The 27,443-nt window shown below is 35.9% G+C and overlaps 2 protein-coding genes across 2 annotated transcripts; both read left to right on the top strand.

The window, feature by feature from the left end:
• Positions 1-16,674: 16,674 nt before the first annotated feature.
• Positions 16,675-17,115, top strand: LOC143574694 (protein S40-6-like). The gene has a single exon (XM_077059255.1). It carries the CDS (start codon positions 16,675-16,677, stop codon positions 17,113-17,115), a length of 441 nt encoding a protein of 146 aa, XP_076915370.1.
• Positions 17,116-21,003: 3,888 nt separating this feature from the next.
• On the top strand, positions 21,004-24,425 carry LOC143574705 (arogenate dehydratase/prephenate dehydratase 1, chloroplastic-like). Its single transcript, XM_077059261.1, has 11 exons — positions 21,004-21,392; positions 21,442-21,509; positions 22,024-22,116; positions 22,626-22,826; positions 22,893-22,973; positions 23,054-23,149; positions 23,698-23,775; positions 23,857-23,946; positions 24,037-24,107; positions 24,185-24,266; positions 24,369-24,425. Exons 1-11 carry the CDS (start codon positions 21,170-21,172, stop codon positions 24,423-24,425), a joined length of 1,140 nt encoding a protein of 379 aa, XP_076915376.1. The 5' UTR covers positions 21,004-21,169.
• Positions 24,426-27,443: the final 3,018 nt, after the last annotated feature.

Here is a 27,443-nt window from a genome sequence, read left to right as displayed (position 1 = left end):
CAAAGTGTTGACGGGTCAATCCAAAGTGATTCGATCCGTAGATTCTAGTACCAAAAAGTTTGAACCTTTTTGATCTACTGAGTTCTTTATGTTGCCCAAAATGAATGCTATTTTTGTGTCAGACTAATACACATACAATATCATCTATCCAAACAATGTAAAATGCCACTAAATAAAGTAAAAATCATATTTAATAAGCACTTTAGGAAGTAATAACACACCTTTAACAATTAACGATATAACAACTGATGATGCTCTTCCAAAAGTGTAACTCTGCAGGGGTAGTTCATATTGACTCAATTATTCAAGTGTGTTGTGAAGTTAAGCAATAATCTGGTATCTAGTTTATAAACCGATCCAAATAGGACTGCAAATAATATTTTGAATAGTTAACGTATCAAGTATATTTGGGACGTCTCACTTTTCAATCGAAATCTTGGAGTTAGTGTCAGGTCGGTTTAATAATATTTGTCAAATAGTTAATGTTTCAAGTATGAATATAATAAATTTTGCTCTCATAGTAACAATATTAATTTATGTGAAATACTTTATAAACCATAGATTATAATTATAATTGTTAATCGAGTTATGGTAAGGTGTTGTTTATTCATGTTTTTCTTTGGTGGGGGTTGGGGTGGGGGGGGGGGGGTGTTGTTAATCGAGTTCAGGTCAGGTTGTTTCCAGTCAGTTACGATAATCGATTACGGTTCCAGTTGTTACCTATTGGACTAAAAAAGGAAAAAAGAAACCTATTATCAAAATCAACTCGGTGTGGTTTTTTTAATCTTTTTATGTTAATATGATGTCATTTTCCTATTTGGTGGAGGGTTCATCTCAATGTAGACATTTTATATTCAAGTGGAGCCCCTAATAGACATATTTTAGGGTAAAGAAAAAACTAAAGTAATACATAAACATAAAACATGAACATAACATATATAACCTATTAGCATTATATCAATAGAAAACTTTACCTAGCTAGACGAATGAAATGACGGAAACAATTCCTAGACGTGCAAGATTTAAGTCCAACTGCTGAAAAAAAAAGTAATATGTATAAGAATGCGAAGTTAAAGATTAATAAAACCTAAACAAAAAAGTAAAATATTTAGTGAGGTCTTTCTAAGATGACATGAATATTGAAACAAAATAGGTCGTTATTAAGTAAAGCTATAACATAATGAAACGATTGTTAAGAAATGAAGAACTTACAAACATTTAGTAAGCTTGGATGTCAAATTAACGATAGTAATTTGTTTATATTGTTTTACAAATAATAAATTTTAATCGTGATAATGTTACATGTTATGGAATGTTTGACCAGTAATTTATAAAATCAAATTTTAATTTAAATTTACAAATTTATAAATTTTATATTACATCGTTTTAGAAATAATAAATTCTAGTGATGGTAATTTTAAACGTTATGGAATGTTTAATCAACATTTAAAAAATTCAACTTAAGCTTAAATTCAACTTTAGCGGATCAGGCAATATTAAAATGTTTGACCAATTTTAATGTTTCACCAGTAATTTAAAAAAAATCAGTTTTAATTTAAAATTTGGAAATTTAAACTTTTTAAATCAAATCGTTTTAGAAAATAATAAATTTTAATGATGGTAATTTTAGACGTTATGGAATGTTGAGCAACCATTTGAAAATTTCAACTATAACAAAAAAAATATGAAACGTACATTCGCCGTATAATTGTTCAAAGCGTGTAACATTATGTTTTCCATGAGTATATTTCTTCAAGGAACCGAGATGAATCTTTATTCGACCAAGCAACACTTCCCTCTCGTAAGATATAAACGTTTAAAAATCTGTTTGAATAAACTAATTTGCAAATCGGTCTTTCATCATTGCCTACAACCAACAAAAACATTAAAATCAATCCTGTGGGTCCTATATAAGAAAGATAGAAAGTTGAATATATGCACATAACAAAAGGATTACTCACAAATAAATTATCACAAATAACTTGGCCCGTTGGGTCGCTTGTTGAGCCTCGTTTAGCTGGCTCGTTTTACTTAAAGCCCAAATTTTATCTTGTTTGAGCACTTTATTTTAGCTGAAGCTCAACATTTTAGCTCGTCAAAATATACTAGCCAAGCTAGCTTGACTTGTTTTGTAAACGAATCACACAAGTTGGCTCAGCTCATTTACGACCCTTAAAAAAATGCAGGTTAGTTGGGTTGGCCTGCAAACATTTTAAGTCCATTTTGTATTGAATAATTAACGTGTTAACTGTTATTACCAAAACAATATAATTAGAATAATATTGTAGATAAAATAATATTCTATACTTTAGTGACTTTCAACCCATTAGATCGTTCCCCTTTTAGGTATTTTTTTTATTTGACCCGTTTGAGATATATCATACAATCCAAAACAACCCTTTTATAACTTAACGGTTCAAAATTTCCACCTATAATATATAGAAAACCATCATCTAAACCAAGCTTAAAGATGATTTAAAAACAAAAACAAACCTTAATTACATAATTGCTATACTTGTCTTGTGCAATATATATCTTATCAACCATAAATTGGCTTTGTAATTCATCTATATAGTGTTGTAGAACCCTGTATTATAACCAAAATATTGAATCAATCACATCCTTCTAAGTATCACAATTAAAAAACAAAAAATAAGAAAAAAAAACATTTATACCCGTATGACATGACACCCGTACGGATGCGTTGAAAGGTCTGCAACTTGACCACGAAATGATAATATTGGAAATCTAATTTTCTCTATTGGAATACTCTCGATACAATTTTGTATAACATGATTCCCGTTTTGATCATGAACTTGCCTCAAAACATGCCCATCAAGCTCACTAACAAGCTTGATTTTTTGTTCCAACTCGATAACATCAAGGGTCTGATAGATGAATGGTTCACAATAGTAAAACACAAAGTTAGTTATTTATCTTTTGGATTACTTGACCTTCAAGCTGGTTGTAAGCTCCAAAGTTCCATACTCAAACTGTCAACACATGGAAGTTGAAAGTAAACTATATGAATATAACTAGTCGGTTGGATTAGTATTTAAAATTACCAAATTATCCTTTACGTACGATTACAGATTTCAGATTTGACAATTTGCCTCTTTCGAACAACAACGCAATAGATGTTTTGAACCTGATAGAATCAAACAACAATCACCTGTGCGCTTACGAAACCGATCGAGCTATTCTTTCGTATCTCACACTATGTTCACTTTAGAAACAAAAAGTTTACTTTGTCAAATCTTATTTTATAAAGTTACAAAACAAATGAAAACCATAACTGTAAATCCCCCTCAATACATCACAACAATGTATGAAACGAAAACATTAAAGTGAATGAATATAAACAAATCAATGCTTTCTTAACTCATATGTTAGTCTTCTTAAAAAATGAAACCTAATTGCGTAAGGAACTAATGCGAAAAACCTTTAATCATAAATAAAAAAAAATATCTTCGAATCAAAGTCTCACGTTCTCGATAAAAAATGAAACTTAATTGCTTATGGATTTCTGATTTCTAGTTCCTGTATCGCTGTTCGAAGGTATGGGAACAGAGATGGACGGATTGTGAAGGGAATTAGGGTTTGTGAGAGGGTAGAATTGAACGGGTCATTGCAGATTCACGAAAATAAATCAGGTCAGTTACATTGAAATGGGTTTGTGCGTTTTCATTTTGAATGTATTTGATTTTAGTTTTGAACTATTTTAATAGAAACAAATTATGAGAAGGCTAAATATTTATGGAAGTTAGTAATAGGAATATACCATTTGTCCAAAAAGTCTATTTTTTAATAGCATAGATAGATTCTTTTTTGATTTATTTAATTGTGAATAAATTATTAAAATGATAGATATATATGGAATTAATAGCTATGGACTAATCATAAGAGAACAAGTGTTCAAAATCTTAATTTCTTTAATAGAGAGATAGATTAGACTATTAACTGACTACCCTAGTTGAATGACATGTGAAATAATGGTTTTCCTTTAATAATATAGGTAGATACATTATGCATACACACATTTTTTTTTCAATGACGAATTTCTTTTATTTTAAAGACTTGAATACAAGGTCTTCCAACTCCTTAGCGCTTTAAAGGCTTTATCTTTATCAATGAGTCACTAACCCATTAGTATAAATACATTATACATACCCTTTTGCTTATACATAACCCTAATTATTAATACTTTGTATACAAGAGGGATACGTAGATGACCCACACCCACCTAGGGTTCTATATCTGCCAAAGGCACAATCTGCACACACATCCATCCACACACTTTGGGCACACACGAATCCCAGTGTTAGGTCACAATCCCTCTAAAGCAATGACACCCTCATCTGCAAATCATTAACAATACCAAAACTTTGAAGTTATTTATAAAATTAAACACTGTCCTTGTTTTCCAACTTTCATTACTTTCATTGTATTTCAAGTTAGCCATGGTTACTAACCTTCATCTCCTAGACTCAAAAATCAAAACCCATGCCTCAAATGTTTACCGTATATTTGATGGAGCTTTTTCATATTTTGAACAGTGGGATAAAAGCGAGTAGGTTATAAAAGTACATACAAAATTCATTAGATGCCGTGATGGAGGCAATTGCCTCACTAATCACTATTGACATAGAATCCGTTTGAAACCCAATTATAACTGTGACAATTTTAGCAATTTTTCCTCACTCTCAACCTAGAATCCCCCACACCTCTAGTGGAGGGACCCCATTTAACACATATCATTAGGCTAAATGCCCTTGATTGTAAAATGCGAGTTTAGAGATTTGTTAAGTCACACATATATTTTAGTCATTTAATTAAGTCTAGATTGCCAATTTAAAATTCCCTAGATTTGTTATGATACCTGTCAAAATTTTGAAATTCTTTGATGTCCTAGTCTTATTCTTTCATAAATGTATCTTCATGTTTACTATAGGGTGTTCGTTTTATCCTTATATGCTTCCACTCCATGTCACTGTTCTTAAATATGGACAAGTTAAACTTGTATTCTCTTTCAACTCCTATTTGGTCATTGTTATGTCGATTGTTTTCATTTAAAGCCAAAATATCCAAACTTTAAAATGTCATTTTATATAAATAGAAAAAATATATATTGAAAAAACAAAGAAAATTGAGACAGTAATTTATATATACAAGTGTGTGCAAATCTCCATGCACAATTATCTTTTGCTTCCCCCTTTGAAGTACTACAATTTTTTGGAAGTGTATGTAGATGTTGCTTAGTTGTCTTTCTCTGTCATTAGATAAGGTTGTATTCTCATCAACCAATCAGTCTTCACCACTTTTCACCAATCAAAAACTACCTTTTTTCAGAGTTTCCCAGATGATTAATACATTGATAGTACCATTTTACATTTTCAATTTCATGCACATAAAGTTATAATAAACATGTGTGTTTTGTGTGTGTTTTATATTCATGGTCCATACAATTAGGTTCAAGATTTGGACTATGTTCAAGGTTGGATCTTGCTGGCCCTTCATCATAAAGTTGGAAGGATAAATGATTCAGGATAAACTATTTTTATGAAAACGATGACTTGGTTAATGGAAAACATAAACTATATTTGATGGTTTAAAAAGACAAATATTCGTTTTACAATAGGTAACTAAGCATGTTGTACTTAGTTTATTGAGTGATTTGATTATCATACAATCGTGAAAAGATTAATTACTCGGTTTGGATATTATTGTGTTTTGTTTAGTCCTGATTTTTGTTTTTTCATATCCAAGTAGTCAAGAGGTGGTTATTGATATTCTGTTGTTGGGCATGCAACTTTGCAAGGATATGAATTATGCATTCCAAAGGGTCGTGGTACACAAACAAGTGTAATTATGAAATTCGTGAGTTTGAATGCGGAACTCGTCAACATGTTTAGTTAAACGCGACAGTCTTGCATCAACTTATGAATTTGGAAGTTGACACATTTATTGTTATAATTTTTTTAATTATGCCAAATTTAGACTAGCTCGATGTTAAATAAAAGCCACAATAAAAATAGGCATCTTCAAACATGTGTTGCCTTTAGGCATAAATTTGTAATCTTAAAGCGGTAATGTTAAACATTGGTTGCCAACTAGCAGAAGAGCGTGATCAATGAACTTCGCAAGGCACTCACCTTAAGTATCTCAATTACCTTCCAAATACCAAACCCAAGAATATGTATTGGATACAAGCTAAGCTCCCGGAGTAGCCCACTCATGGTAATAAATGCTCCCCCCCATCCCCCACCCCAAAGAAAAAAAAATCGATCTCCTCCAAACCATCGACATGTCTTATTAGCAACATGACTGATATCTAAGACATAAATCCTCCATCAACAATTCTTATTTCCAACTTGCTTCCTTAAAAGATGAAAAAGCAATTGCATATGTATTCTGCATAATGCAAAATGATTCACCACCATTCATAGTCACACATTAAAACCACAAATACATGACGTCTCTTTAGTCACCCCGTAAGGGGTCATGCAATGAATTAATAATTCTAACTCATAAGTCCCTATTTATTCATGAAAAAACGTCACCTCCATTTCTGTAATAAAGCATATATAAACCCTCCAATAAACCGATTCTCATTCTCAATCCACCACTATGTTTTGACGCTTGAATAAGATTCCACTTCACCCAATGCAACTTTCGAGCCCCCACCCACCATAAAAGAAAACGTGTCTCTCAAAACTTCTCCAATTACTCACGACAAAGGAACAATGGCATATTGTAATGGATCCAAAAACCAAGATAAGAAGCATAGAACACCCTCTAATAGAAATCATGTAAGCTTAACCTCAAAAAGTTTCAATTTAAAAGCATGTTAGTACAAGATTTAAGTTGATTAACTAAAAACAATCGTTTGAACCAAACCAAGAAATAAAAAACAAAAGAGCTTCATAATCACAACTTATTTCATTAGATAGTCGTAAACCCTTACGATCAAGGTTTACGACATGTTCACTATCTAAAGAAAACTAACTTGTATCTTCAATAATTATTAATATTAACTTACTACCCACACCCACTTGTTCACTAGCATTAAAACGTTACCGATATAAACGTAGTCCAACAATAGGAATATGTTATCTAAGACTTTATGTTAGGAGAAAAAACTTAAAGTTTGAAGTTTCTACTAGTAGCGTTTAGAAAAGTATTTTAAAGTACTTAAATAACCTTTTAAAATAAATATGTTTAGTATTATTTTTTTAGTTATGTCTATTTTGGTCATTTTATATATTTTATTAAAAGTTCCAGCTACTCTGCCAAACACGTAAATATATCTAAAAAGCTATATCTACCAATTTCAAGCCACAAGCTATCAGTTTCCAGCTACAGCTACCAGCTAGTTTTGCCAAACATACCCGTCGTGTATGGTTGATGGCAAAAATAAGCGATGCCATGTATACGTTATCCTATTGCATAATATGATTTTAGAATACAATGGCAGAGCAAAATGCCAACACTATATATCAGCGTTCCAGAACAATTTTTTGAACCAACCGAACAACAACGAACACGAAACAATCACGAGCTCACATCAAGTGAAATACATAACAAACTTAAGGCGAATTTGTTTCAACATGTTTTGGATCATCGTCCCATTAAAGACAAATACGAAGACGAGGGCGAAGATGAGGATGAGGACGAACACGAAGACGATCAACAATACGGCGAAAGCGAAGACGATATATGTATTTTTTTTTATTTTTTGGTATGTTTTTATATTTATTTTATTGTAATTTTCTTTTATTTAATTAATTCAATGAATTTGTATAAATTAAAGGGTTTTTATTTGTTTAATTTAATTATAAAAAGAAAATTAATGAAAGATGGCGTGGCGATGGAAGGGTTACAACACCATTACATTCTTAAAACAAAAATTCTCCTTTTGCTGACCGGGTGACACATGTTAAATATCGCACCATTTTGTAGTCCCTCCACTACACAGAGCCTTAGTGTTTCATTTTAATAGGTTCATATATATAAAAAATAAATATTTATTTTTCTTTTGGGATATATAGTTACTTATATAGTTATATTATTTATATTTTGTATGTTGTCTAGTATATTTATAAAATTATATAAGATTTATAATAATATAATTTATTAATTGCAACACTTATATGTACGTGGTGAATCATATTTTGATTTTTAAGAGCTTTTATGTTAATGGAAGGTATAAAAGAACTTTAATGGCCAAAAAAAAATACACAAGAAAATCTCAACGAATATTTTATTAACAACTAACGGGTATAACTGATACACGTAGGTATGTCCGATATCTGACGGATAATTACCCAGACAAATACCATATAAGTAATTACTTGACAAATACCTGACGGACGATAGGTCGGATATAAGGCATGGTTTTGCAAACGGACATGGAACTAAGATTACCAATACCTGGCACGAACCCGACTCATTACCATCCTTAGACTTAGCACACCCAATTTGAATCGACCTTTTTTCTTTCTAACAATACAATCGAGCCTCAAATATTTCGGACCCAATGAAAAACGTTTATGGGTCGCCGACGGTGCTAACATTTACAAGTTTAATCATTTTGTTTTCGTGAGTGATGAAATATACATTCAAACACCACCTTAAGGGCAGGACCGTATAGGAGAGAATTCAAGGCTTAGTCATCGTCTAGGGGCCGTTCTTGGCGGGGCCCGGAATTCAAATTTCACACACACACTAAAATTGTAAGAGATTAATCCATTGTTTAAAGTATAAGTAGCTTAATTCCACTTTTATTTTTTTTTAACAAAAATATGAACCCATTAGTTTACAACAGGCCTTTTTTAATTTTCTAAGTAAGTTAAGTCTAATTGTTTTATAACATATGTGGGTAATTCATTATTGAATGTCTGAATTAACTTAACCCACAATAAGATTATGAATAATGGGATGGCTAACGAGAAGTTATAATGTCGGGCATAGGGGCTGACGATTGAACTCGAGGTGTAATTGCTATACGTGGATCTTTGAAAAAAAAATATTATAATGTCGGGCATAGGTGTAATTGTTATAATGTCGGGCATGTTAGCTTGTATCAGACAATCACAATTGTCGTGGATCTTTGAAAAAAAATATTATACGTAAGGATTCATCTTTTTATACTCGTATAGGGCATCGGAAATCTCTAAGCTGAAATTAAGACTTTAGGTAACAAGAAACACATGACCAATTTAGTTTTTCCTTTACTAGTTTACAAACAAAAAGATTGTTTTACTTGGTTCTCTGTTCATCTGAAAAGATTGCAAAATCTATGGGCTTTCAAGACTTCCTTATTTCCAAGAACTATTTCAAGAAAAATTCCAACTACACCCAACACCTTTTTTCCCCGTAGTTGGCCAAAAAATGGTGTCTTCATCCTTCTTTTTCCTCTCTCTCTCTCTCTCTCTCTCTCTCTCTCTCTCTCTCTCTCTACATACAGACATATGTTATGTATGTATAGATTGTGGGTTTGGACTTTGTTGAAGACAGAAAAGTAGACACCTTTCAGTTTCTTAGGCTGAGGGGTGTGGGGGGCGCGAGAGGGGGCGCGAGTGGGGGCGCCAGCCAATAATATTGTGACGTGTGGCAGAGAGAGAAACTTGATAAGATGGGTGTTGGTAGTGGTGCTCGCGCCCCGGGGCATGGTGTGGAGGGGCGCGAGAGGGGGCGCGAGTGGTTTTTTTATTTATTTTTTTATAAATGTATTAAAAAAACGTATTATTAAAAAAACTCATAAATTATTTAAAAAAACACACATTAATTAAAAAAACACATTAATATCTAAAAAAAATTAAAGTACTAAAAAAAAACATTATTCTTATTCTTCGGCTTGGTCTTCTTCGATCAACCTCTTCCGGATACGTTCCTTTTGTTTTTCCATCAGCATTTAGTCGACAGGATTTAGGTTACTGAAGTCTCTTGTAAGGAATTCCAAATCTATCATTCTTTTTTTTTCCTTTTTGTCATTAGAGACCACCTCCATGGTTTTGTTGAATTTATTGAGGGATTCAACAAGATCGTTGATGTTTACGGCTTCCCCCTCAGCCGGTTTTTTGCCCCTGGCGTCCCTTCCCAATGGCCGCCTTCTCGGCGGTGAAGACGTTTCCTCCCCCGCAACGTTTAGGTCGAATCCAACCCGGCAATCCGACCCGGCGGAAGTGCTGTACGCTCCAGACGAACTAGTTTTAGTCCGTTTCGGCCCTACTTCCGCATCAACGTCCGGCGCCACCAGCTCAACCCACTTAGAACACCTTCTCAACCTCTCCCACACCTTTACATCGTCCCACGTCTTCACCGTCCCATACCTCCGCAGGCACTCCTGCCTCCACTCTTCGACAGTGAAATTATAAACCGCCAAATCGTCACTGCCACTTGGTCTCATACGACCGGCGTTCCTGTTGAACAGATTAGTAAACAAGCCGACAAATTTTCTGATTTCGGTCCACCGACCCGAAATCATATCGGCGTTCCGCTCTGTACTCCCAACGAGCGAATAGAACGTCTCCCTAACCTTTGTCCAAAAGACCTTGCTCTTTTGGTAGTCCGCTGCAAAATGCATAAATAAATTTGTAAGTCATTTAACTTTTTTATTAAAAATCATTTTTAAAAACGTTAAAACAATTACCGCAACGCCGATCCTCAGAAATGACTATCCAAGCCCGACACAGGGCTTCCTTCTCATCCGATGACCACGGAGTGATTTTCCAGCCGAATAAAACATCGCTTGGTCCGGTGCCGACCATAAATCCTCGTAACTGTAATCTGAATCTAGGTTTGGGTACCAATTTCCAGCCATGTTTTTAAAAAAAGGTTTGGAAGATGGGGTGATTTTGGGTTTTGGGTGTGGTATGTGATATTGGTATGTGATATTGGTGTTGGTTTGGGTTTGATAGTTGAATAGAAAGTAAAAATCGGGTTTGATTTTGGTTTGATATTGGTTGCAATGTATGGTATTATATAGAGTTGATAAAATTTTTTTTTTTTAATAAAAAACGAGCCCAACGGCTCTTTTCACGCATTCCCAGACCTCTTTCACGCTCCCCCCAGCCGCTACCCCACCCGCGCCTGCCTCTTTTTCCGCGCTCGCGCCCCTTTCGCGCCCCTCTCGCGCCTCGGTGGTGTGGTCCTCGCGCCCGGGGGCGCGAGCGTCTCGCCTCTTGCGCCCTTTCGCGCGCTCCGCACCCCTCAGCCTTATCATGTCTTCATTCATGTGAAGGGTGACTGAGATTCTCTTCTGATTTTTACCCTTTAGCATTTCCTTTTTAAGTCTTTTAAGTAAAATTTGGAACTTTATAGCATTTATGTTATAGAATTAAAAAGACGGTTTTTTGTCTCATCTTCTTTTCTTTTGATTTCACTTTCCCAAAAGCTCAGTTTTTAGTTTCTTGAAAAAAGTGCTTCTTTTCTTTTCTTTTCTTTTGCTCTCTTGAAAGTTTGCAAAACCACCATTTACACTTTCTTTTAACCTTTATATATATACTTGCATTGCCTTCATACAATCTTACCATTACCATTACCACACCATTTGAGCTTGTTGAAAAGCAAGCACACAGGAAACCAAGGTGAAGAAACATGAAATGAATCTGACCTGATCCAAGACGATGTTTCTCGGTGTTCGAGATAAACGAACCACAACTTCATCTTCTTCTCCGGTAGCTTGAGATCTGCAATGGCTTTTTTGGGGGTGTGGAGGTGACTGCTAAGAAATCTCGAGGATCTCTTGTTTACAGACACAAAAATGGTTATTGTGGTGGCCCTTATTGAGAACAACAACAACTCTTAATAAGGAGGTGGAGACCTCCTTATATAGAGAGCCTCATGGCCACCATCATGATACCCGAATGGGCCTAGCCCAGTTAGGGTTACCTCCACAAAACCCCCTCAGCCCAATAATATTGTATTAGTCCATATAATAAAATAAGCCAAACATAATAAATTAAGGTCGTAAGCCGGGTTTAGTACCATACCCCTACAAGCCCCCCAAGTCCAGTGTTGCTCCTAGGCGTGCAAGCGTTTAGGTGGAGCGCTGGACTTCATAAGGTGTGTTAGGATATGAGGCGGTTTTTTCCCCTTTCTTCGGCCTTGTCTTTATTGTCTTTGAGTTTTGAGAGGTTTTCTCCATGATGGTGACATGTTGTGATCCTTATGATAATAATGGTGCACTGGCATGAATAAGATACAGCATGCATCATAACAATAGTGGCGCGGGGCCTGATAAAAGATAGAGTGCGCATCTCGATAATAATGTAATGCAACTTGCGCGCGAGGCAGCTTACGAGCTATAAAAATAATAAAGCTTGCGCGCGAGGCGACTTACGAGCTATAAAATAATGAAGCATGCGCGAGTTGCGGCTTATGAGCTATAATATGATGATAATGACTGGCCCACAAGGGCCTCTTCTACGCAGGATGACTATCCCGGCTTGTCTTCAAAATAATAATGGAGTCACAAACGGCCAGATAATAATAACAATGTCATAGGTGCTTATCAACTAAAAGTGGATGTATTACAAGGTTCCCAGCCTCGGGCAAATTATGAGGTGTGCCCAACCTACGTTGGCGCGTGGATTTTTGGGATATTATTAGGCTCCCGACCTTTATGTTTGGCGCGTGGCCATGTGGGATATTATTAGGCTCCCGACCTTTATGTTTGGCGCGTGACCATGTGGGATATTATTAGGCTGCCGACCTTTATGTTTGGCGCGTGGCCGCAGATGCTGGAGCTTTCATGAGGTTGCAGAGGCGACTTACGTTGTTTTGATCCACTGACTTGCATTAGTGACCTGCGAATGTTCATAGGTGACCCGCGGCGTTCATAATGATCCGCGGTGATCGGTGTTCGTCTAACGGAGTGTTGATCTGAGGTGCGCGCATGCATGGAGGCGGAGTGGTGATCCGCGGGCGCGCATGCATAGCGGCTGAAAGTTGAGCGCGCATGCCTGGCGAAGAGTTGAGCGCGCATGCATGGCGGCAAGTTGAGCGCGCATACATGGCGGAGAGTTGAGCGCGCATGCACGGCGAAGGGTTGCGTGCGCATGCATGGCGTTGGAATCCTTCATAGGTGGTGGAATGTGATACGCGACTGCGTGCAAGCATCATGGCGGTGCGCATGTAGAGTGGCGGAGAGGTTGATCTGCGACTGCGGTGGCAGAATGTTGATCCGCGGTGTTGATACGTGGGGGGCTTGTATTTCACCCTGCTATAGTGGCGCTGTTGCGTTACAGTGGCGCTGTTGGTATGCTAGTGTGTATGTGATCCGCGGTGGCGGGTGTTAATCCGCTGTGCCTGTTTTTGTCCGCCTACGCGCATGAGAAAGCGGTTGACACGCCGTGAACGGGATACAAATAACAAACATGGTGTTCGTGATGGCGGCCTTCATGTCTTCCCGCTTAAACAGTGATGCGGATGCAATAAACCAAATTTTTGGAGGCGCCCATCCATAATGACGCGGTGTTGTTCCGCGACGGCGCCCACGCATGTGGCGCAGTGTTCTTTTGTGACGTGATTGCGTAGTGGTGATCCGCAAGTATGATGGCGGTGTGTTGTTTAGCGATGCGCATGCACGGTGGCGAGGTGTTGGATCGCGGTGGTGCGGTACTCGGCGCCAGCGCGCATGCGTGATGGCGCGCTGCTGCTTCATAGCGGTGGAACTCATGCATGGTGGCATGCACCATGGCGGCCAGATGGTTATCCGCGGTGGCGTGTACGCGTGGTGGCGCAATGACATTACCCGGTGGCGAGGTTCACTTGTGGGGCGCATGAATGTTAGCATTGTATTGAACCACGGCGAGCGCATGCGCGGTGGCGGAGAGTTGTGCCACGGTGATCATCACAACTTGCGGCTTGCTTGCCGGAGCAGGAGGCAGCGTGGACTCTAATTGCCCACCATGTTTTTGTTTTTTCCGGTGATAGGTTTTTCAATGAAATTCTTGGATGATGATAAGAAAATTGGAAACTGGACCCACCGGGTATTTAGGATCCTACCTCCACTAATCCCCCTAGTCCAGTGCTGCTCCTGGGCGTACAAGCGGTTAGCTGGAGTTCTGGACTTATTAGGAGTGCTTCGGGTTATAAGAGGTTTAATCATGATAGCGTGTTGAGCGGAGCGGAGCCGCGTTCGGTCTTGTATTCGGCGCGAAGCCGTATGGGTTTATAAGGATTCGCAACCTTTAAGTTTGGCGCGCGGCCGATGGCCGTATAGGTTTATGAGGATTCCCAACCTTTAAGTTTGGCGCGTGGCCGTATGGGTTTATAAGGATTCCCAACCTTTAAATATGGCGTGTAGCCGTACCTGACCGGCCATTTCTTTGCTCAGAGCGTACATGTGATCCGCAAAAGCCGGGTTTGACCCGTGGAAGCTTTCTTGTGACCTGCAGAGGTTGTACTTAAGCTGCTGGAGTTTCTCGCCATGACCCGCGGAGTTCAGATTTGATCCGCGGTTGCGCGTTAGTGACCCGCGGTATGTGAGGTTGGTCCCTTCCAACATTTAAGTTGCCCGCTAGTTATTCATTGATCCGCGGGAGTTCACAATGTGATCCGCCAATTATTATTTAGCGCGTGCGGCATGCTATGGCGGAGTTGAATCGCCGGAGCACGCATGCGGCTTGTTTGTTTCGCTAACGGCGTAGAGGTTGATGTTGATTGCGGAAGTTAAAGTTGACCCTTGAGGCTTTGATTGTGCCTTTGTTTCGCGGGAACTTTGCTTGCGGAAGCAGAAGTTGACTGCGGAAGCTAAAGTTGACCCTTAAGGCTTTGATAACGCCACGCGGGAACTTTGCTTGCGGAAGCAGAAGTTGACCCTTGAGGCTTGCCTTGCGGGAACTTTTGCTTGCGGAAGCAGAAGTTGATTGCGGAAGCTAAAGTTGACCCTTAAGGCTTTGATAACGCCACGCGGGAACTTTGCTTGCGGAAGCAGAAGTTGACCCTTGAGGCTTTGATTGTGCTTTGCGGGAACTTTGCTTGCGGAAGCAGAAGTTGATTTCGGAAGCTAAAGTTGACCCTTAAGGCTTTGATAACGCTACGCAGGAACTTTGCTTGCGGAAGCAGAAGTTGACCCTTAGCGTTCATAAAGCTTCATTCGCAATGTGGAAGCAAAAAATGACCCGCATGAGATTATAGTTGATCCGCGGGGAGCGATTTTGATCCGCGGTTGATTGAAGTTGACATGCGGGGGCTATGCCGGAGAGTAATCGCCGGGAGCGCGCATGCAACCCGCTGTGGCAGAGAGTAATCGCCGGGAGCGCGTATGCAACCCGCTGTGGCGGAGAGTAATCGCCGGGAGCGCGCATGCAACCCGCCGTGGCGGGGAGTTGAGCGCGCATTCATGGCGAAGGGTTGAGCGCGCATGTGCTTTGCCTTAGTTGTGCTTAGGTATTTTTATGGTCCAGCTGCGCAATACGTAGGATGGATGCTGAGTAATTTGAGCTAAGGCTCATATTATTGGGCTAAGGCCCTAACGTTTTAGAGTTAAAACTCGTTAACGCGTCTGAGCTTGAAGCTCGCGCATGTATGTTTTACTTCGTTTTATTTTTAGGTTGATGTCAATACAATGTTGTCATATTGCTCAAAATTAATAAAGGGAAGTGTGAAACATGTATGCAAAAGGTAATAAAACGCATGTTAAGAAAAAATAGAGCGTATCATTATTCATAATGGCTTAAAAAGCCTTGATTACGAACTTGACAACTTTTACATGAGACATTTTATAAGTTGTGCTGCGTTCCATGTGCGCGGGATCTTCCATAGGTGGTGGAATGTTGATCCGCGGCTGTGCGCATGCATAGCGGCGGAGTGGTGACTCGCGGGCGCGCATGCATCGCGGCGAAGTCTTGATCCTCGGCAGTGTGCATGCATGGAAGCAAAGACTTGATCCTTGGCAGTGCACACGCATGGAAGCGGAGACTTGATCTCCGGTGGCACGCATGCATGGTAACAGAATCTTGATCCTCCGCAGTGCCCTTGCATGGCGGCGGAGTGGTGACTCGCGGGCGCGCATGCATGGCGGCGAAGTCTTCTGCGCAAAACCAAAGGCACGACCCATGGCGGTTTCCACGGGCGCTCATGCATGGCGGCGGAGTCTTCTCAAAACCAAAGGCATGGAGTCGTCCTCCAACCCACATGTTGTCTTCTGGAAGGTTGTCTGATGAGTACAATCATGGTTGTCCTTATCCTGATTTGGATTAGACTATTCTCATTTGGGGTGTGGAGGTGACTGCTAAGAAATCTCGAGGATCTCTTGTTTACAGACACAAAAATTGTTATGGTGGTGGCCCTTATTGAGAACAACAAAAACCCTTAATAAGGGGGTGGAGACCTCCTTATATAGGGAGCCTCATGGCCACCATCATGGTACCCTAATGGGCCTAGCCCAGTTAGGGTTACCTCCACAAAACCCCCTCAGCCCTATAATATTGTATTAGTCCATATAATAAAATAAGCCAAACATAATAAATTAAGGTCGTAAACCGGGTTTAGTACCATACCCCTACACAAGGTATATTCGTCACGTTTTTCTTGTCAATACACACACTGAAACACACACAAAGCATAAATCTTTGGTCACTTTTCTGTATAAATACTCAAAATGCTAGGTGGGTTTGTTGCTAATTTCATTTGGGTGTCTTTTATTTTTGTTAAAGATTGCAGCAAATGGCAGATCAAGATTTTCAAGAAGAAGATGTGTGGGGTGTGGTGAAGGAAAGAGAAGAGTCAAACCACAAAGTCAACAAACCCTACAAGATCAAGAAAAGATCAGCATCTTCTTGTGATGGAGCAAGAAGGATACCTAGGTCTAGTAATGAGGGTAAGGTGCCACATCAGCAGCAACAGTCCTCAGCTCCAATGGGTATCCCAGACTGGTCAAAGATTTACAAAGGAAAAAGTCAAGGTCCATATGAAAATGGTCATGATGATGATGATGAAGAGGATGAGGAGGAGATGGTCCCACCACATGAATACATTGCTAGAAGGCTAGCCATGAGTCACATTACTTCTTCTTCAATGTGTGAAGGTGTTGGGAGGACACTCAAAGGAAGAGACCTCAGCAAGTTAAGAAATGCCATTTTGACCAAAACTGGTTTCTTAGAATAGTCTACTCTTTCATGATCATCCATCAAACCATCATCATCATCATTATCAAGATTACTATCATCATGAACCTTGTTTTGATCATTTTTAGAATTAGCTAGAGCTTAATTAAGAACCTTTTAGAACATGAGAGTTTGTTTATTTTTATTGATTAGTAATATATTGTAAGCGGGAATATCCAATAGTTTTGCGGAAATATTAAAATGTTAAGTTCTTTGTTGAAAGTACTATCTATTTCTATAGTTCTTTTGTGTTAAAGTGGCTACACTGTTTTTGTCTTATTCAAACTAATATATACAAAAAAAAGTTTTTTTTTTATTATTTAAATATATAGACTTAATCGTGGTAGTATGAAAGTATTGATTCTGCTTAACATCAAAAGAATATAAGTTAAACTGCATTTAATGTAAAAGCATGTTGAATTCTTTTAAATGCCTTTTTTTATGATTTTTCTAAGACAATGTACAAGGGTTATATGGATAAAGAGTTTACTTCTATAATGAAGAAAATTACAAATTTCATGTATTATTTTACGTTTGTGTATTACAAAAATTCCTTTGAGTGACAAAGCTGGGATTCTTTTTTAAAGAAAGGAAAAAATTTGGATTATATTTGTAAGTGCTAATACTTATGGTTACTTAAATAAATGTAATATTTTATGAATTCTATGGCCATAAAGATGAAGATTGTGTAATAAATGTAAAAATAATAGTTCTTTTCCACCCTGTCTTCTTAATTATGCTAGTTGTTTGAATGGTTTTGTGGTGCATCATGTCATCATTGTCCACTTTAAATTCTTGGAACTTGTCCCATGCAATTTCTCCTTAATTCAATAAAATAAAATATTAGTATACTAATATAATAACCAGTGTTACATACGGGTGAAAAACATATCAAAAAACAATATAAAATATAAAAAACATATTCAATCAACACTAATATTTGATATAAGTTTTTTATCAGCAGATATTACAAAGATGTTAAACTATGTCTATAACATAAAAAGAAAATACTTTATAAATAAATAATTCAGTAAATAAGGAATAACATAAATGAAAAATAAAAAACACATTAGTAACAGATTTTGTAATATTATTTGAAAACTAAAGTTACAAATACATACCAGGTTTAAACTTATATTTTCACCCGTGTAGAGTTTTCATTCAAAAACCTTTTGAAACAAAAAATGTCGGGTTTAAAAACCGTAACTTGCATTCGATTCTCCTGTCATGAAATAATAATAATAATAATAATAATAATAATAATAATAATAATAAGAAGAAGAAGAAGAAACATGTGTAGATAATTAATGAAAATAATAGTATAGAGAAAGGAAAATATAAACAATAAAAAACTTACAAATTGATCCATGAGGACCGTCTCCATCAAGAAGTCCTCGGTTGGAGTGTTTGTTATCCTTGACGGTCTATACTCTCAAAACTCTAACCTTAACTGTGGATGGAGATGTTTTGAGAACATCAATTTCATCCAACATTGTAAAGCTTTGAACCTCCATTGTAATCTGTTTTAAAACAAACGATAAAAGACTTTACTGAAATTATTTGTTTAAATATAAAATTGATAATTAATGGTTAACGAACTTACTTTGTAAAAGCTTCAAAGGCAGAAGATTGTTTTAATGTGGAAAATGCATCTACGAGCGAATGTTATATACCAATATGGAGATGCTTATTTTTGATAAACACTGTAAGTTCAGAAACCGTTTTGATTAAATAATAAAGACAATAAATCGAATTCAATATAATGCAATATACATCCTATAAATAAAAATAAGCCTATAAATGCAGCATATGATTTATAATAAAAATCCAGGGCTTGATTTTTAGAACTGCAAAAAATTAGACATCTAACTATAATAATAAACCAATTTGACCTGTTGACTAATTTAGAAACCGTTTTAATTAACCCATTTTCTTTTCTTTTATTTTTATTGAAATGTTTGCCGGGGATCCATCCCCTTTAAAAAAAATTCCTGGTGTGCATTTTGTAAGATTGTTGTTGCATGATTGTTTTAATTAAAAATAACAATTTTTGTATGGTTGTGAATTTCTAGCCAATATATAACTAATTGATCAGCTATATTAAAAAAGATTTTAGTTTCAAAAAATAACAGTTTAATGTTACCAAAAATTAATTGTGAATATGTGGAAAATAATTATATGAAAATGTGATGATGTGGAGTCCTATGTGGACATCCTAGATTAATGACATGTAGATAGAATTGAGTTGCTTTATTATATTAGTTAGATGTTTTTATTGAGGTTACATTAAGTAAGTTGATGTGTTTCATCCGAAAGGGGAACACCCAATCAAATGGAGCCACAATGAAATAATATTTTTCAAATTTAAAATTAAACTAAAAAGACACTACATTTTTTTTTCCTTTTTTTAGTTAAATAATATTTTTTTTATATTTTTATCATTAAGGTTTTCTCTTTCATTCTCTCACAACCATTTTCAAAAAATATTAAAATTTATAGGGGTGAAAACTTTTCAAATTTACAGAAAAATCACTACATTTCACTCACAACACTCTAAAATGCTTTCTATATTATAAAAACACAACTCATTAAATATGATGAATATGATGTGAATGCTTTAACACTAGTTTTCTAATAATAATTTGACATATTTATTATATTTAAGAAAATGCCACCCCCTTGTGACTTTGTCAATATCTTTTAATAATTTGCCCAATTGCTAGTTCTTTCTCTCTTTGAGAGAAAATAATGAGAATATCAACACGAGCTTGCTCTTGAGTTATCCAAATATGTATAGTTTGGGAAATAATATTGGCATTTGTTTAATTGGAGTGGTAAGAACTAAAAAATGAACGGGTTGTGCTTATTGGTCTATGGACTTGTTTTGAATTGGATTAACAAAAAAGACATGGGTTGGGCTTGGCCCAAATACATCCCATTCTGAAGGGTTATCATTTCTCAACAACCAATATTTGGTATTTTGTAATTTCACCAATCACCAACAGTCACCATTGTTTTACTGACTCTGGTAGTTAGAATTTCGGCTAGAACTAAAGTTGCGAGACAGGTCAAAATCAGGATCAAGGTTCCTAACAAATTCCTAAAATGTTTACCAGTCTCAATCGTTTTTAATTAGTCATACTTTTATACTTTTCTAATATGGTGTTAAAACAAAATTGCTTAGTACATAAAAAAAGTCTGTGTATACATGTATCTTTTGAACGACTTGTTATATAGTTATAATAAACACATATATTTTCTTCATCTTATAGGATTTAAACCATTGACCTTTGAGACATTAGACACTTTACTACCAGGATCTCTTTTGGTCCCGGGGACAAAAGTTATTTTATTATCAAAATTGAAATGGTGTATATCCAATAATGTAGAGAAAATATTTTCATAAATATCATTATTATAATATATCACTCTTTCATATGATAATTGTCGTTTATTATCACTGGATGTGGTTAATATGTAAAACTTAGTAAAAAAGAATGTCTATTTTTACCATTTATTACAGATAAAAAATAGATAGCATGTTAATCATAGGAAAAGAACAAAATAAAAGTTTAGTACATCGAATAGTGAAAAAGATAACTTATTACGCAGTGCAAAAAAAACACTATTAATATTTTAGTGTGATAACCTATTAATTCAGGAAGCACTATATAGTTAGTGTATACATCACGCACCTTAGATTAAAAAGGGCTGTATTAATGGTTATGGGTATTGCTTGTTTATCTGAGCCATTTAAGTTAATAATAATGACTCATTTTGACATGTTTCTTTATTTAGGTAATCCAAATGCAAATTTCTTTTACAAAAAATAACCCATATACAGGTGAACAAGTCATTATATATAATTCATAAAATGGTGCCATGTAAGAAAAAGTAATATGAACACATAACCAACGTGTTTGCAACAATCTTGAGGCTCCATGTCAAACCAACTAAAAAATCCTTTTAAACCCCAACGGTCAAGCCCCTTTAAATGAACATGCTGCTGCTCAAAATCTTGAAAATTGGTACCCAAAAAAGAAAAATAAAAAAAGATGAGTTTGAAGGTTGTACCAATATGGGTTCATGCAAATCACACTAATTCTCAACTGGGTGTCTCTCATTTTGTTCAAAACAAGAAAAGCTTTCATCTTTTTAACAACTACAGGCCTAATTCAGCAGATAAAAGGATTGATGAGTCTCAGATCACCAAGTTTAAAGGGCCTGTTTTTCTCTCCCAAGTGAGCCGGTTTAATCACATTTTAAAGATTTTTTGTGGTTTGTCTTTAGGATTCCTTAAAGATTAGTTAGTGTTGCTTAAGTGCAGAACCGTTATCCGCTAAGGATCTTGTTGGTCCTAGTAACGACAGATCAAAGGCCCGGGTTGCTTACCAGGTAATACATTACTATATTGTATCAAGATTATGGGTGTAATAGATCCAAACCGCTGGTGAGCTACTCCAAATAGGCTGGCTAATAGCTCAAATCATACTGATTTTAAATGAGTGACTAAAAATAAGCTTGTTTAATAAACGAGCTCGAGCCCAAGCCTGAGATTCACTTATCGAGCTCAAGATGGGTCGTGAGCCTGAACAAGTCTATTATTTATAAAAATATTATTTAATATATTAAATATATATTTTTATAATAATCATTATTATATGTAAAATTATGATAAACTAACTAATATATATTATGTTTAAAAAATAATTATCAATGCATACAAATCAATAATTAACCATAAACAATACAAACCCAAGTTTGAAAAACTACTCAAGTGCTAAGCTCGAGCTTTATAAATAAAACTCAAAACTCGAGCTCAAGATATCGGGCTTGGCTTGGCTTGGCACATTTACACTAGGATATGAAAAGATTCTGTTTATAATCAAATGATCGGGGGATACGATAGGGTTCACCGGGTGCATATAGTGAGACTGCAGCCCTTAAAGCATATCCGATATGCAAAACAGTTCCATGTGACCGGATTGAACTTGTATTCAAGGTATCATATCATTCTTCCTTATTTTCTTTTGGTGACCATATTAACCTGTCAATGAATCATTAGGTCCCACCAATACGCTGCTAAGTGGGATCCTGGGGTGCTCATAAATTGTCAAATCCAACACAACAACCAAACCAAAGCAAGTCGGCTTGTTTGAAATATGTATGCTCATTTTCACGGTTTGGTTTTAACAGTTTGATGGTTTTGCAGTTTACGGTTTGAAACTTGGAACCGGCCATGTGAACCGAATCACTCTTTTGTATCATATGAGCAATCCTTATGATCTTTCTTAAAATATAATACAAAACAATACTTAAAAAATTGTCTGAAACCGTAAAACCATGAAAACGTGCTGGTTCGGGTTTGTATTTTCCCAAAGCCGTAGTTTACCTGTATGGCCAGACTTTTCGACAAAACTGACTACACCGGATCGTGAGCACATCTGCTAGAGGACTCATTTCCTTTGTTTGTAACAAGCTTTACATGCTTATAAGTTTATGTATTCTCAGGCTGTTGAACTGTGGTTAGTGGACAAAGGGTTGCTACCAATAGAAAATTCCATAAGCGGAAGTATTCATCAAAATTATGATCTACTTCTTCATCATAGGCTCCACATTGTAGGTGAAGTTGAACTGGTTATTAATCACTGTCTCTTGGGATTACCTGGTGTAACAAAAGAGGAACTAACACATGTTTTAAGTCACCCTCAGGTTCACCATTTTGTTTCTTATATTTTAGTGTGCACGCGTGCGAATGTAACGAGTGTGATATTTCAGGCACTTGAGGAGTGTGAGATTACACTAAACAAATTAGGCATTGTGAGAGTTAGTACCCAAGACACTGCTGCTGCAGCTCAGGTAACATGCGAAACATCTTAGGTACAATTAAGGAACATTGTGTTAGGTTGTCTTACAAATTACCTTAAAGTTTCAAGCAGACGGTGGCTTTGGAAGGTGTACGAGAAACCGGAGCAATTGCAAGTTTGCAAGCTGCAGAAATATACAAACTCGATGTTCTGGCACAGACCATCCAGGTTTGATATACTGGTCAATTGAGTCAGCTTGCATTAAACTGAAATAACCGATTTGTAACTGAACCGAAATACCTGACATAACTGAAGCAAAATAACTGAACTCAACCCAAAAAACAACAGTTTGGTTTAATGTTTTCTCAATAATCAAACTTCCGGGTTGGTTTTGGTTTTGCATGTACCCGAAACCAAAAAACCGAACTGGCTTATTTAACAGCTTTAATCGAAAAGGCTGACTTATGTTATTTAATTTACGGATTATAGATTTTATTTTTGAATGTTAAATAATTCATATGAAAATAACAAATGGTGTAGGTCAAATTAGACCCAAATGCATAATTATATTGGTGTGGGTCAAACTCAAATAGTCAAATAGCAAATCCGAAAAAAACAAACGATTTTTAAAAACCCAAAAGCTGAACTTTTGATTTTTGGTCCGGTTTTGAGCCCAAAACCAGCCCATGCACACCCCTGATTCAAATTTACAGTATCTAAATGAATATATAGTTTAAGAAAAGTGTTTTCACAAATAGCTTCACTGTTTTCACCAGGATGATGAAGATAATATTGCCCGTTTTCTAATACTTGCAAGGGAACCGGTTATCCCTAGACCCGACAAACCCCATAAGGCAAAGATTGTTTCTTAATCTTCTAATATCGTTCTCTAAACGTACTCGACACTTCTAACTTTTTAAAATTAATATTTCAAGACGAGCATCGTCTTTACGCTAGAAGAAGGTCCTAAAGTTCTATTCAAAGCCTTAGCTGTTTTTGCTCTCAGAGACATCAACTTACTAAAGGTGATTTATCCTTTTTGTAATGAACTAATAATATTTATTCAACTTAATATGTTTATGAATTAAAATTTTCAATCAAGTGTTTGGTTTTAGATCGAAAGCCGGCCACAAAGAACACGTCCACTTAGGATTGGTTACAATATCAACAAGGGGAGTCACATTGAGTGTCACATAATTACTTTTGTGCATAATATATGTTCAAATGTGGTGAAAGATTAAGGTGATATATGGCCTGTGGCAGGTACTTTGACTACCTTTTTTACGTTGACTTTGAAGCTTCAATGGCGGATCCTCGTGCACAATATGCTCTAAGTCATCTACAGGTGAGTCTATTTAACAAATGCGTGCACAATAACGACCTGAATAACTATAGTAGAAGCAAACCATAATCCTGAATTGATAGTCCCTTGCTTATTTATTTGCAGAAATTTGCTACGTTTCTTCGTGTTCTCGGTTGCTATCCAATGAATACGGCTTTGTAGATGAGCACTGTCAACGATTCAGGCATTCAGCTATATGTTTTGTATATAAGTTATGTCTCAGATTTATATAAACAGAAATTTGAGAACCACATTTTGTGATCGCAGAATGCGGATGGAATAAGCGGTACAATGCCCCATGCAATGTTTTGTGATTCTTTATAGAACATGAATACAGGATAGCTTAGCACATCATTCCTCTGTAAAGAATGCAATTTGGCAGGTGCTGATTAACTACTAATTTATGTTATAATTTCCATTCATGATAATCAGCTAGCTAGCGTGCGCAGATCCATGAAAAAACTGCATAATACCACACATGGCCTTATTTAATGTCATGAAGCGGCACACAACCCGCCTCTTTATATGAAATAGTCACCCATACAAGAAGCTAGGTTAAAGTTTTAATTTGGCATCATCCAAATCCTAAAACCTCTTTGAATTACTACACTTTCGCACGTATGAACAATCATCTGTGAACGACTTAATTAACAATTTGAATCATTACTTTAATAAACATAACAAAATAAACCCTTAACTTTATTAATATTCAAGATAGCGTTCACAATGTACAATGAGAAGATGCATTAGGCCAATATTTGCATCTTCATCCAAAGTACAAGAAATTTCACAAAAACTGTCTTCAAAAGTTTTAACTTTAAGACATGATAATTCAAGTTTTGAGTTAAGGCATGACAATTGCAATTTTGGTGTATTTTGTTAGTGTTTTCATGTTATTTAAGCTTGATCATGATATTTGTTGCGAGGGCAAATGAAGTAGACCATATAATTCCTCCAAACTGAAACTAATTAAGTTTCTGTTTTTTTTCCCAGTAATGATACATAGGACTAAAGCATCAACATAAAAATAGGCTAAAGAAACCGAGGCACGTGACAAACCCAAAGGAAAAGACGGGGAGATAGAAAATAGTCAAATACCTAACTCATGTGTCGAAACACTATATAGGTTTATCTGTTTATCATCATTTTTCTTTGTGTTTATCCACTGGTGTTAGGTATCAAGTATACAGAGGGGGACAGGGGGTCAATGTAATTGTTGAATAGTATGAGGGTTACGTTACGCATTCACGTTGTAGTGTAATAGTTCGTTACACATGATACAAAACTTGATTCGTCTAAAATAATAATAATAACAGTAGTAGTAGTAGTAAATTCTAGTAAACGTATATGATACATATGAAAAAATATATTTTTTAGTTAAAGAAAGTTATTACCGGAGTTCCTTGGACTTATCATAATTCATAAGAGTTCTCAAAATATCCTAAACCGTCTGGTATATTAGTCAAAGTTGGATGGCATGCATGCATGTTTCTCTAACTAGATTGGAATATTTGTAGTTGACGTGCTTATCATGAGTAGCCGGTAAAAGAGAGATAATCTTGCATTCAAACATTCTAGACTAGGTTTTTTTTTTCTTTTTTTTTCTTCTTCTACTGATTCATTTTCAATCTCTTAGTTCATATTAGTTCTAGCTTTCAAAATGGTTAGATTGATTTAGGTTCTATTATTTTTTTTATTTTTAATGTTTAATACAATCTAGATATCAAGAATAAGATGAAATTTGAAGAACAATACAAATATAATTTACCTGTGTGATGAATTAACATAAAAAAAATAAAATAAAAATGCTCTCAAACAATCTTGCTAAACAAGAAATATAAACGGTAGAGAGGAATGAATATTGAAAAACATGACTGGAACACAACATGTCAAATATTATAACCCCCAACTCTTCGATATCTTCAGCAAGCCATGCGCATGGACTCCATATTTCGCTCATTGACGCAAAGAACTTTTTTATCTTCAAGCAGTTGCAAGCTCCCTCAAGTATTTCAAAATGTAATAATAGTCTTGATGCACAAAACACGCTAAGTTGAACAATTATCCCAACCATATTATATTGAATTATATTTTTAACAGTAGCACTTCACTGCAATTTTGGTCTTGATCATTGTTCTTATAAAGTTGTGTTACGTAGAAAACCAGGAGGGCATAGGTTTTCTTAGATTTTAATTCGGTTTTAATGGTAAGCTAATAAATTTGTTAAACTCCTTTAACAACTTATAATAGTAAATGCAATAAGTTAAAGAGTTTAATGGTTAGAGATGACAGAACAATTTATAAAGGTTCAAGTGGAAGTTAACTAATCCACCCTACGCCATCTCCTAGACCTCGATCGAGAATTTTCTTCACTATTGTATCATATACGGTAGGGATCACCGGTACAAGCGTCTCACTCTTTAAAGAAAGTGGTTATCTTTTTCAACACACTATGTCAAGATAGTGTAATCTCTCCTAACACTATATCAAGATAGTGTCCTCTCTCTAATAATAATAATAATAATTTGAGGTAGATTCTTCATTAAACACTTTGATGATTTAATCCTGCTTGTTTATTAGTGATGATTAATCAAGTGTTATAGGACATGTATTTGACATAGAATAATTGATGAACAAGTAATACTTCATATCACGTTAGGCTATTTGGTTAGTAGCAAAACAATTAAGGTTGATTAAAGTTTAAACTATATATCGTTTTCCTAACATGCTATATTGTTGCGCTTCAAATATTATAGATTGGTATCATAGTTATATCGAGAGTTTTCTGTGTTTCAGTGTTGTTCTTGGAAATTTGAATAGGGGTGTCAATCGTGTCAGGTTGGCGGGCTGATATGTTTTGGGTTGACGGGTTCGCGTGCTGAGATTCTTCAACCCTTACCCAACCCATTTGAATTCGTGTTGTGTTCAAGTCGTGCTTCTGGTCAACCCATTTTACGTACATTTACGAATATAAATAATGTCTAGTGGCTTAGTAACAATTTAAACATATTTACTTTTATTCATATAAAACATTTTAATAATTTGTGATGATCTAATTGTTTTTTGTGTATATCTTTCATTCCCAATTAAGAAACTTTTTTTTTAATATTTAACTCAAGATAAAGGCAAGGAATTCATTAGAAAATAGACAATTCAAACTAATAAAAAAATGTTAAAAGT

Source organism: Bidens hawaiensis, unplaced genomic scaffold, assembly GCF_021521415.1.
Source record: "Bidens hawaiensis isolate Kalapana, Puna unplaced genomic scaffold, B.hawaiensis_p1.1 tig00027084_1, whole genome shotgun sequence".
Lineage (NCBI taxonomy): Eukaryota > Viridiplantae > Streptophyta > Magnoliopsida > Asterales > Asteraceae > Bidens > Bidens hawaiensis.
The sequence above is the reverse complement of the archived record's forward strand: the minus strand, read 5'-3'. Positions and strand labels throughout refer to the sequence as shown.

Coding starts and splice junctions, on each gene's coding strand:
- LOC143574694 (XM_077059255.1), top strand. CDS start 16,675: ATGGCAGATCAAGATTTTCAAGAAGAAGATGTGTGGGGTGTGGTGAAG.
- LOC143574705 (XM_077059261.1), top strand. CDS start 21,170: ATGAGTTTGAAGGTTGTACCAATATGGGTTCATGCAAATCACACTAAT. Junction 22,117..22,625: donor GGATTGAACTTGTATTCAAG/GTATCATATCAT, acceptor ATGTATTCTCAG/GCTGTTGAACTGTGGTTAGT. Junction 24,267..24,368: donor ATGCTCTAAGTCATCTACAG/GTGAGTCTATTT, acceptor ATTTATTTGCAG/AAATTTGCTACGTTTCTTCG.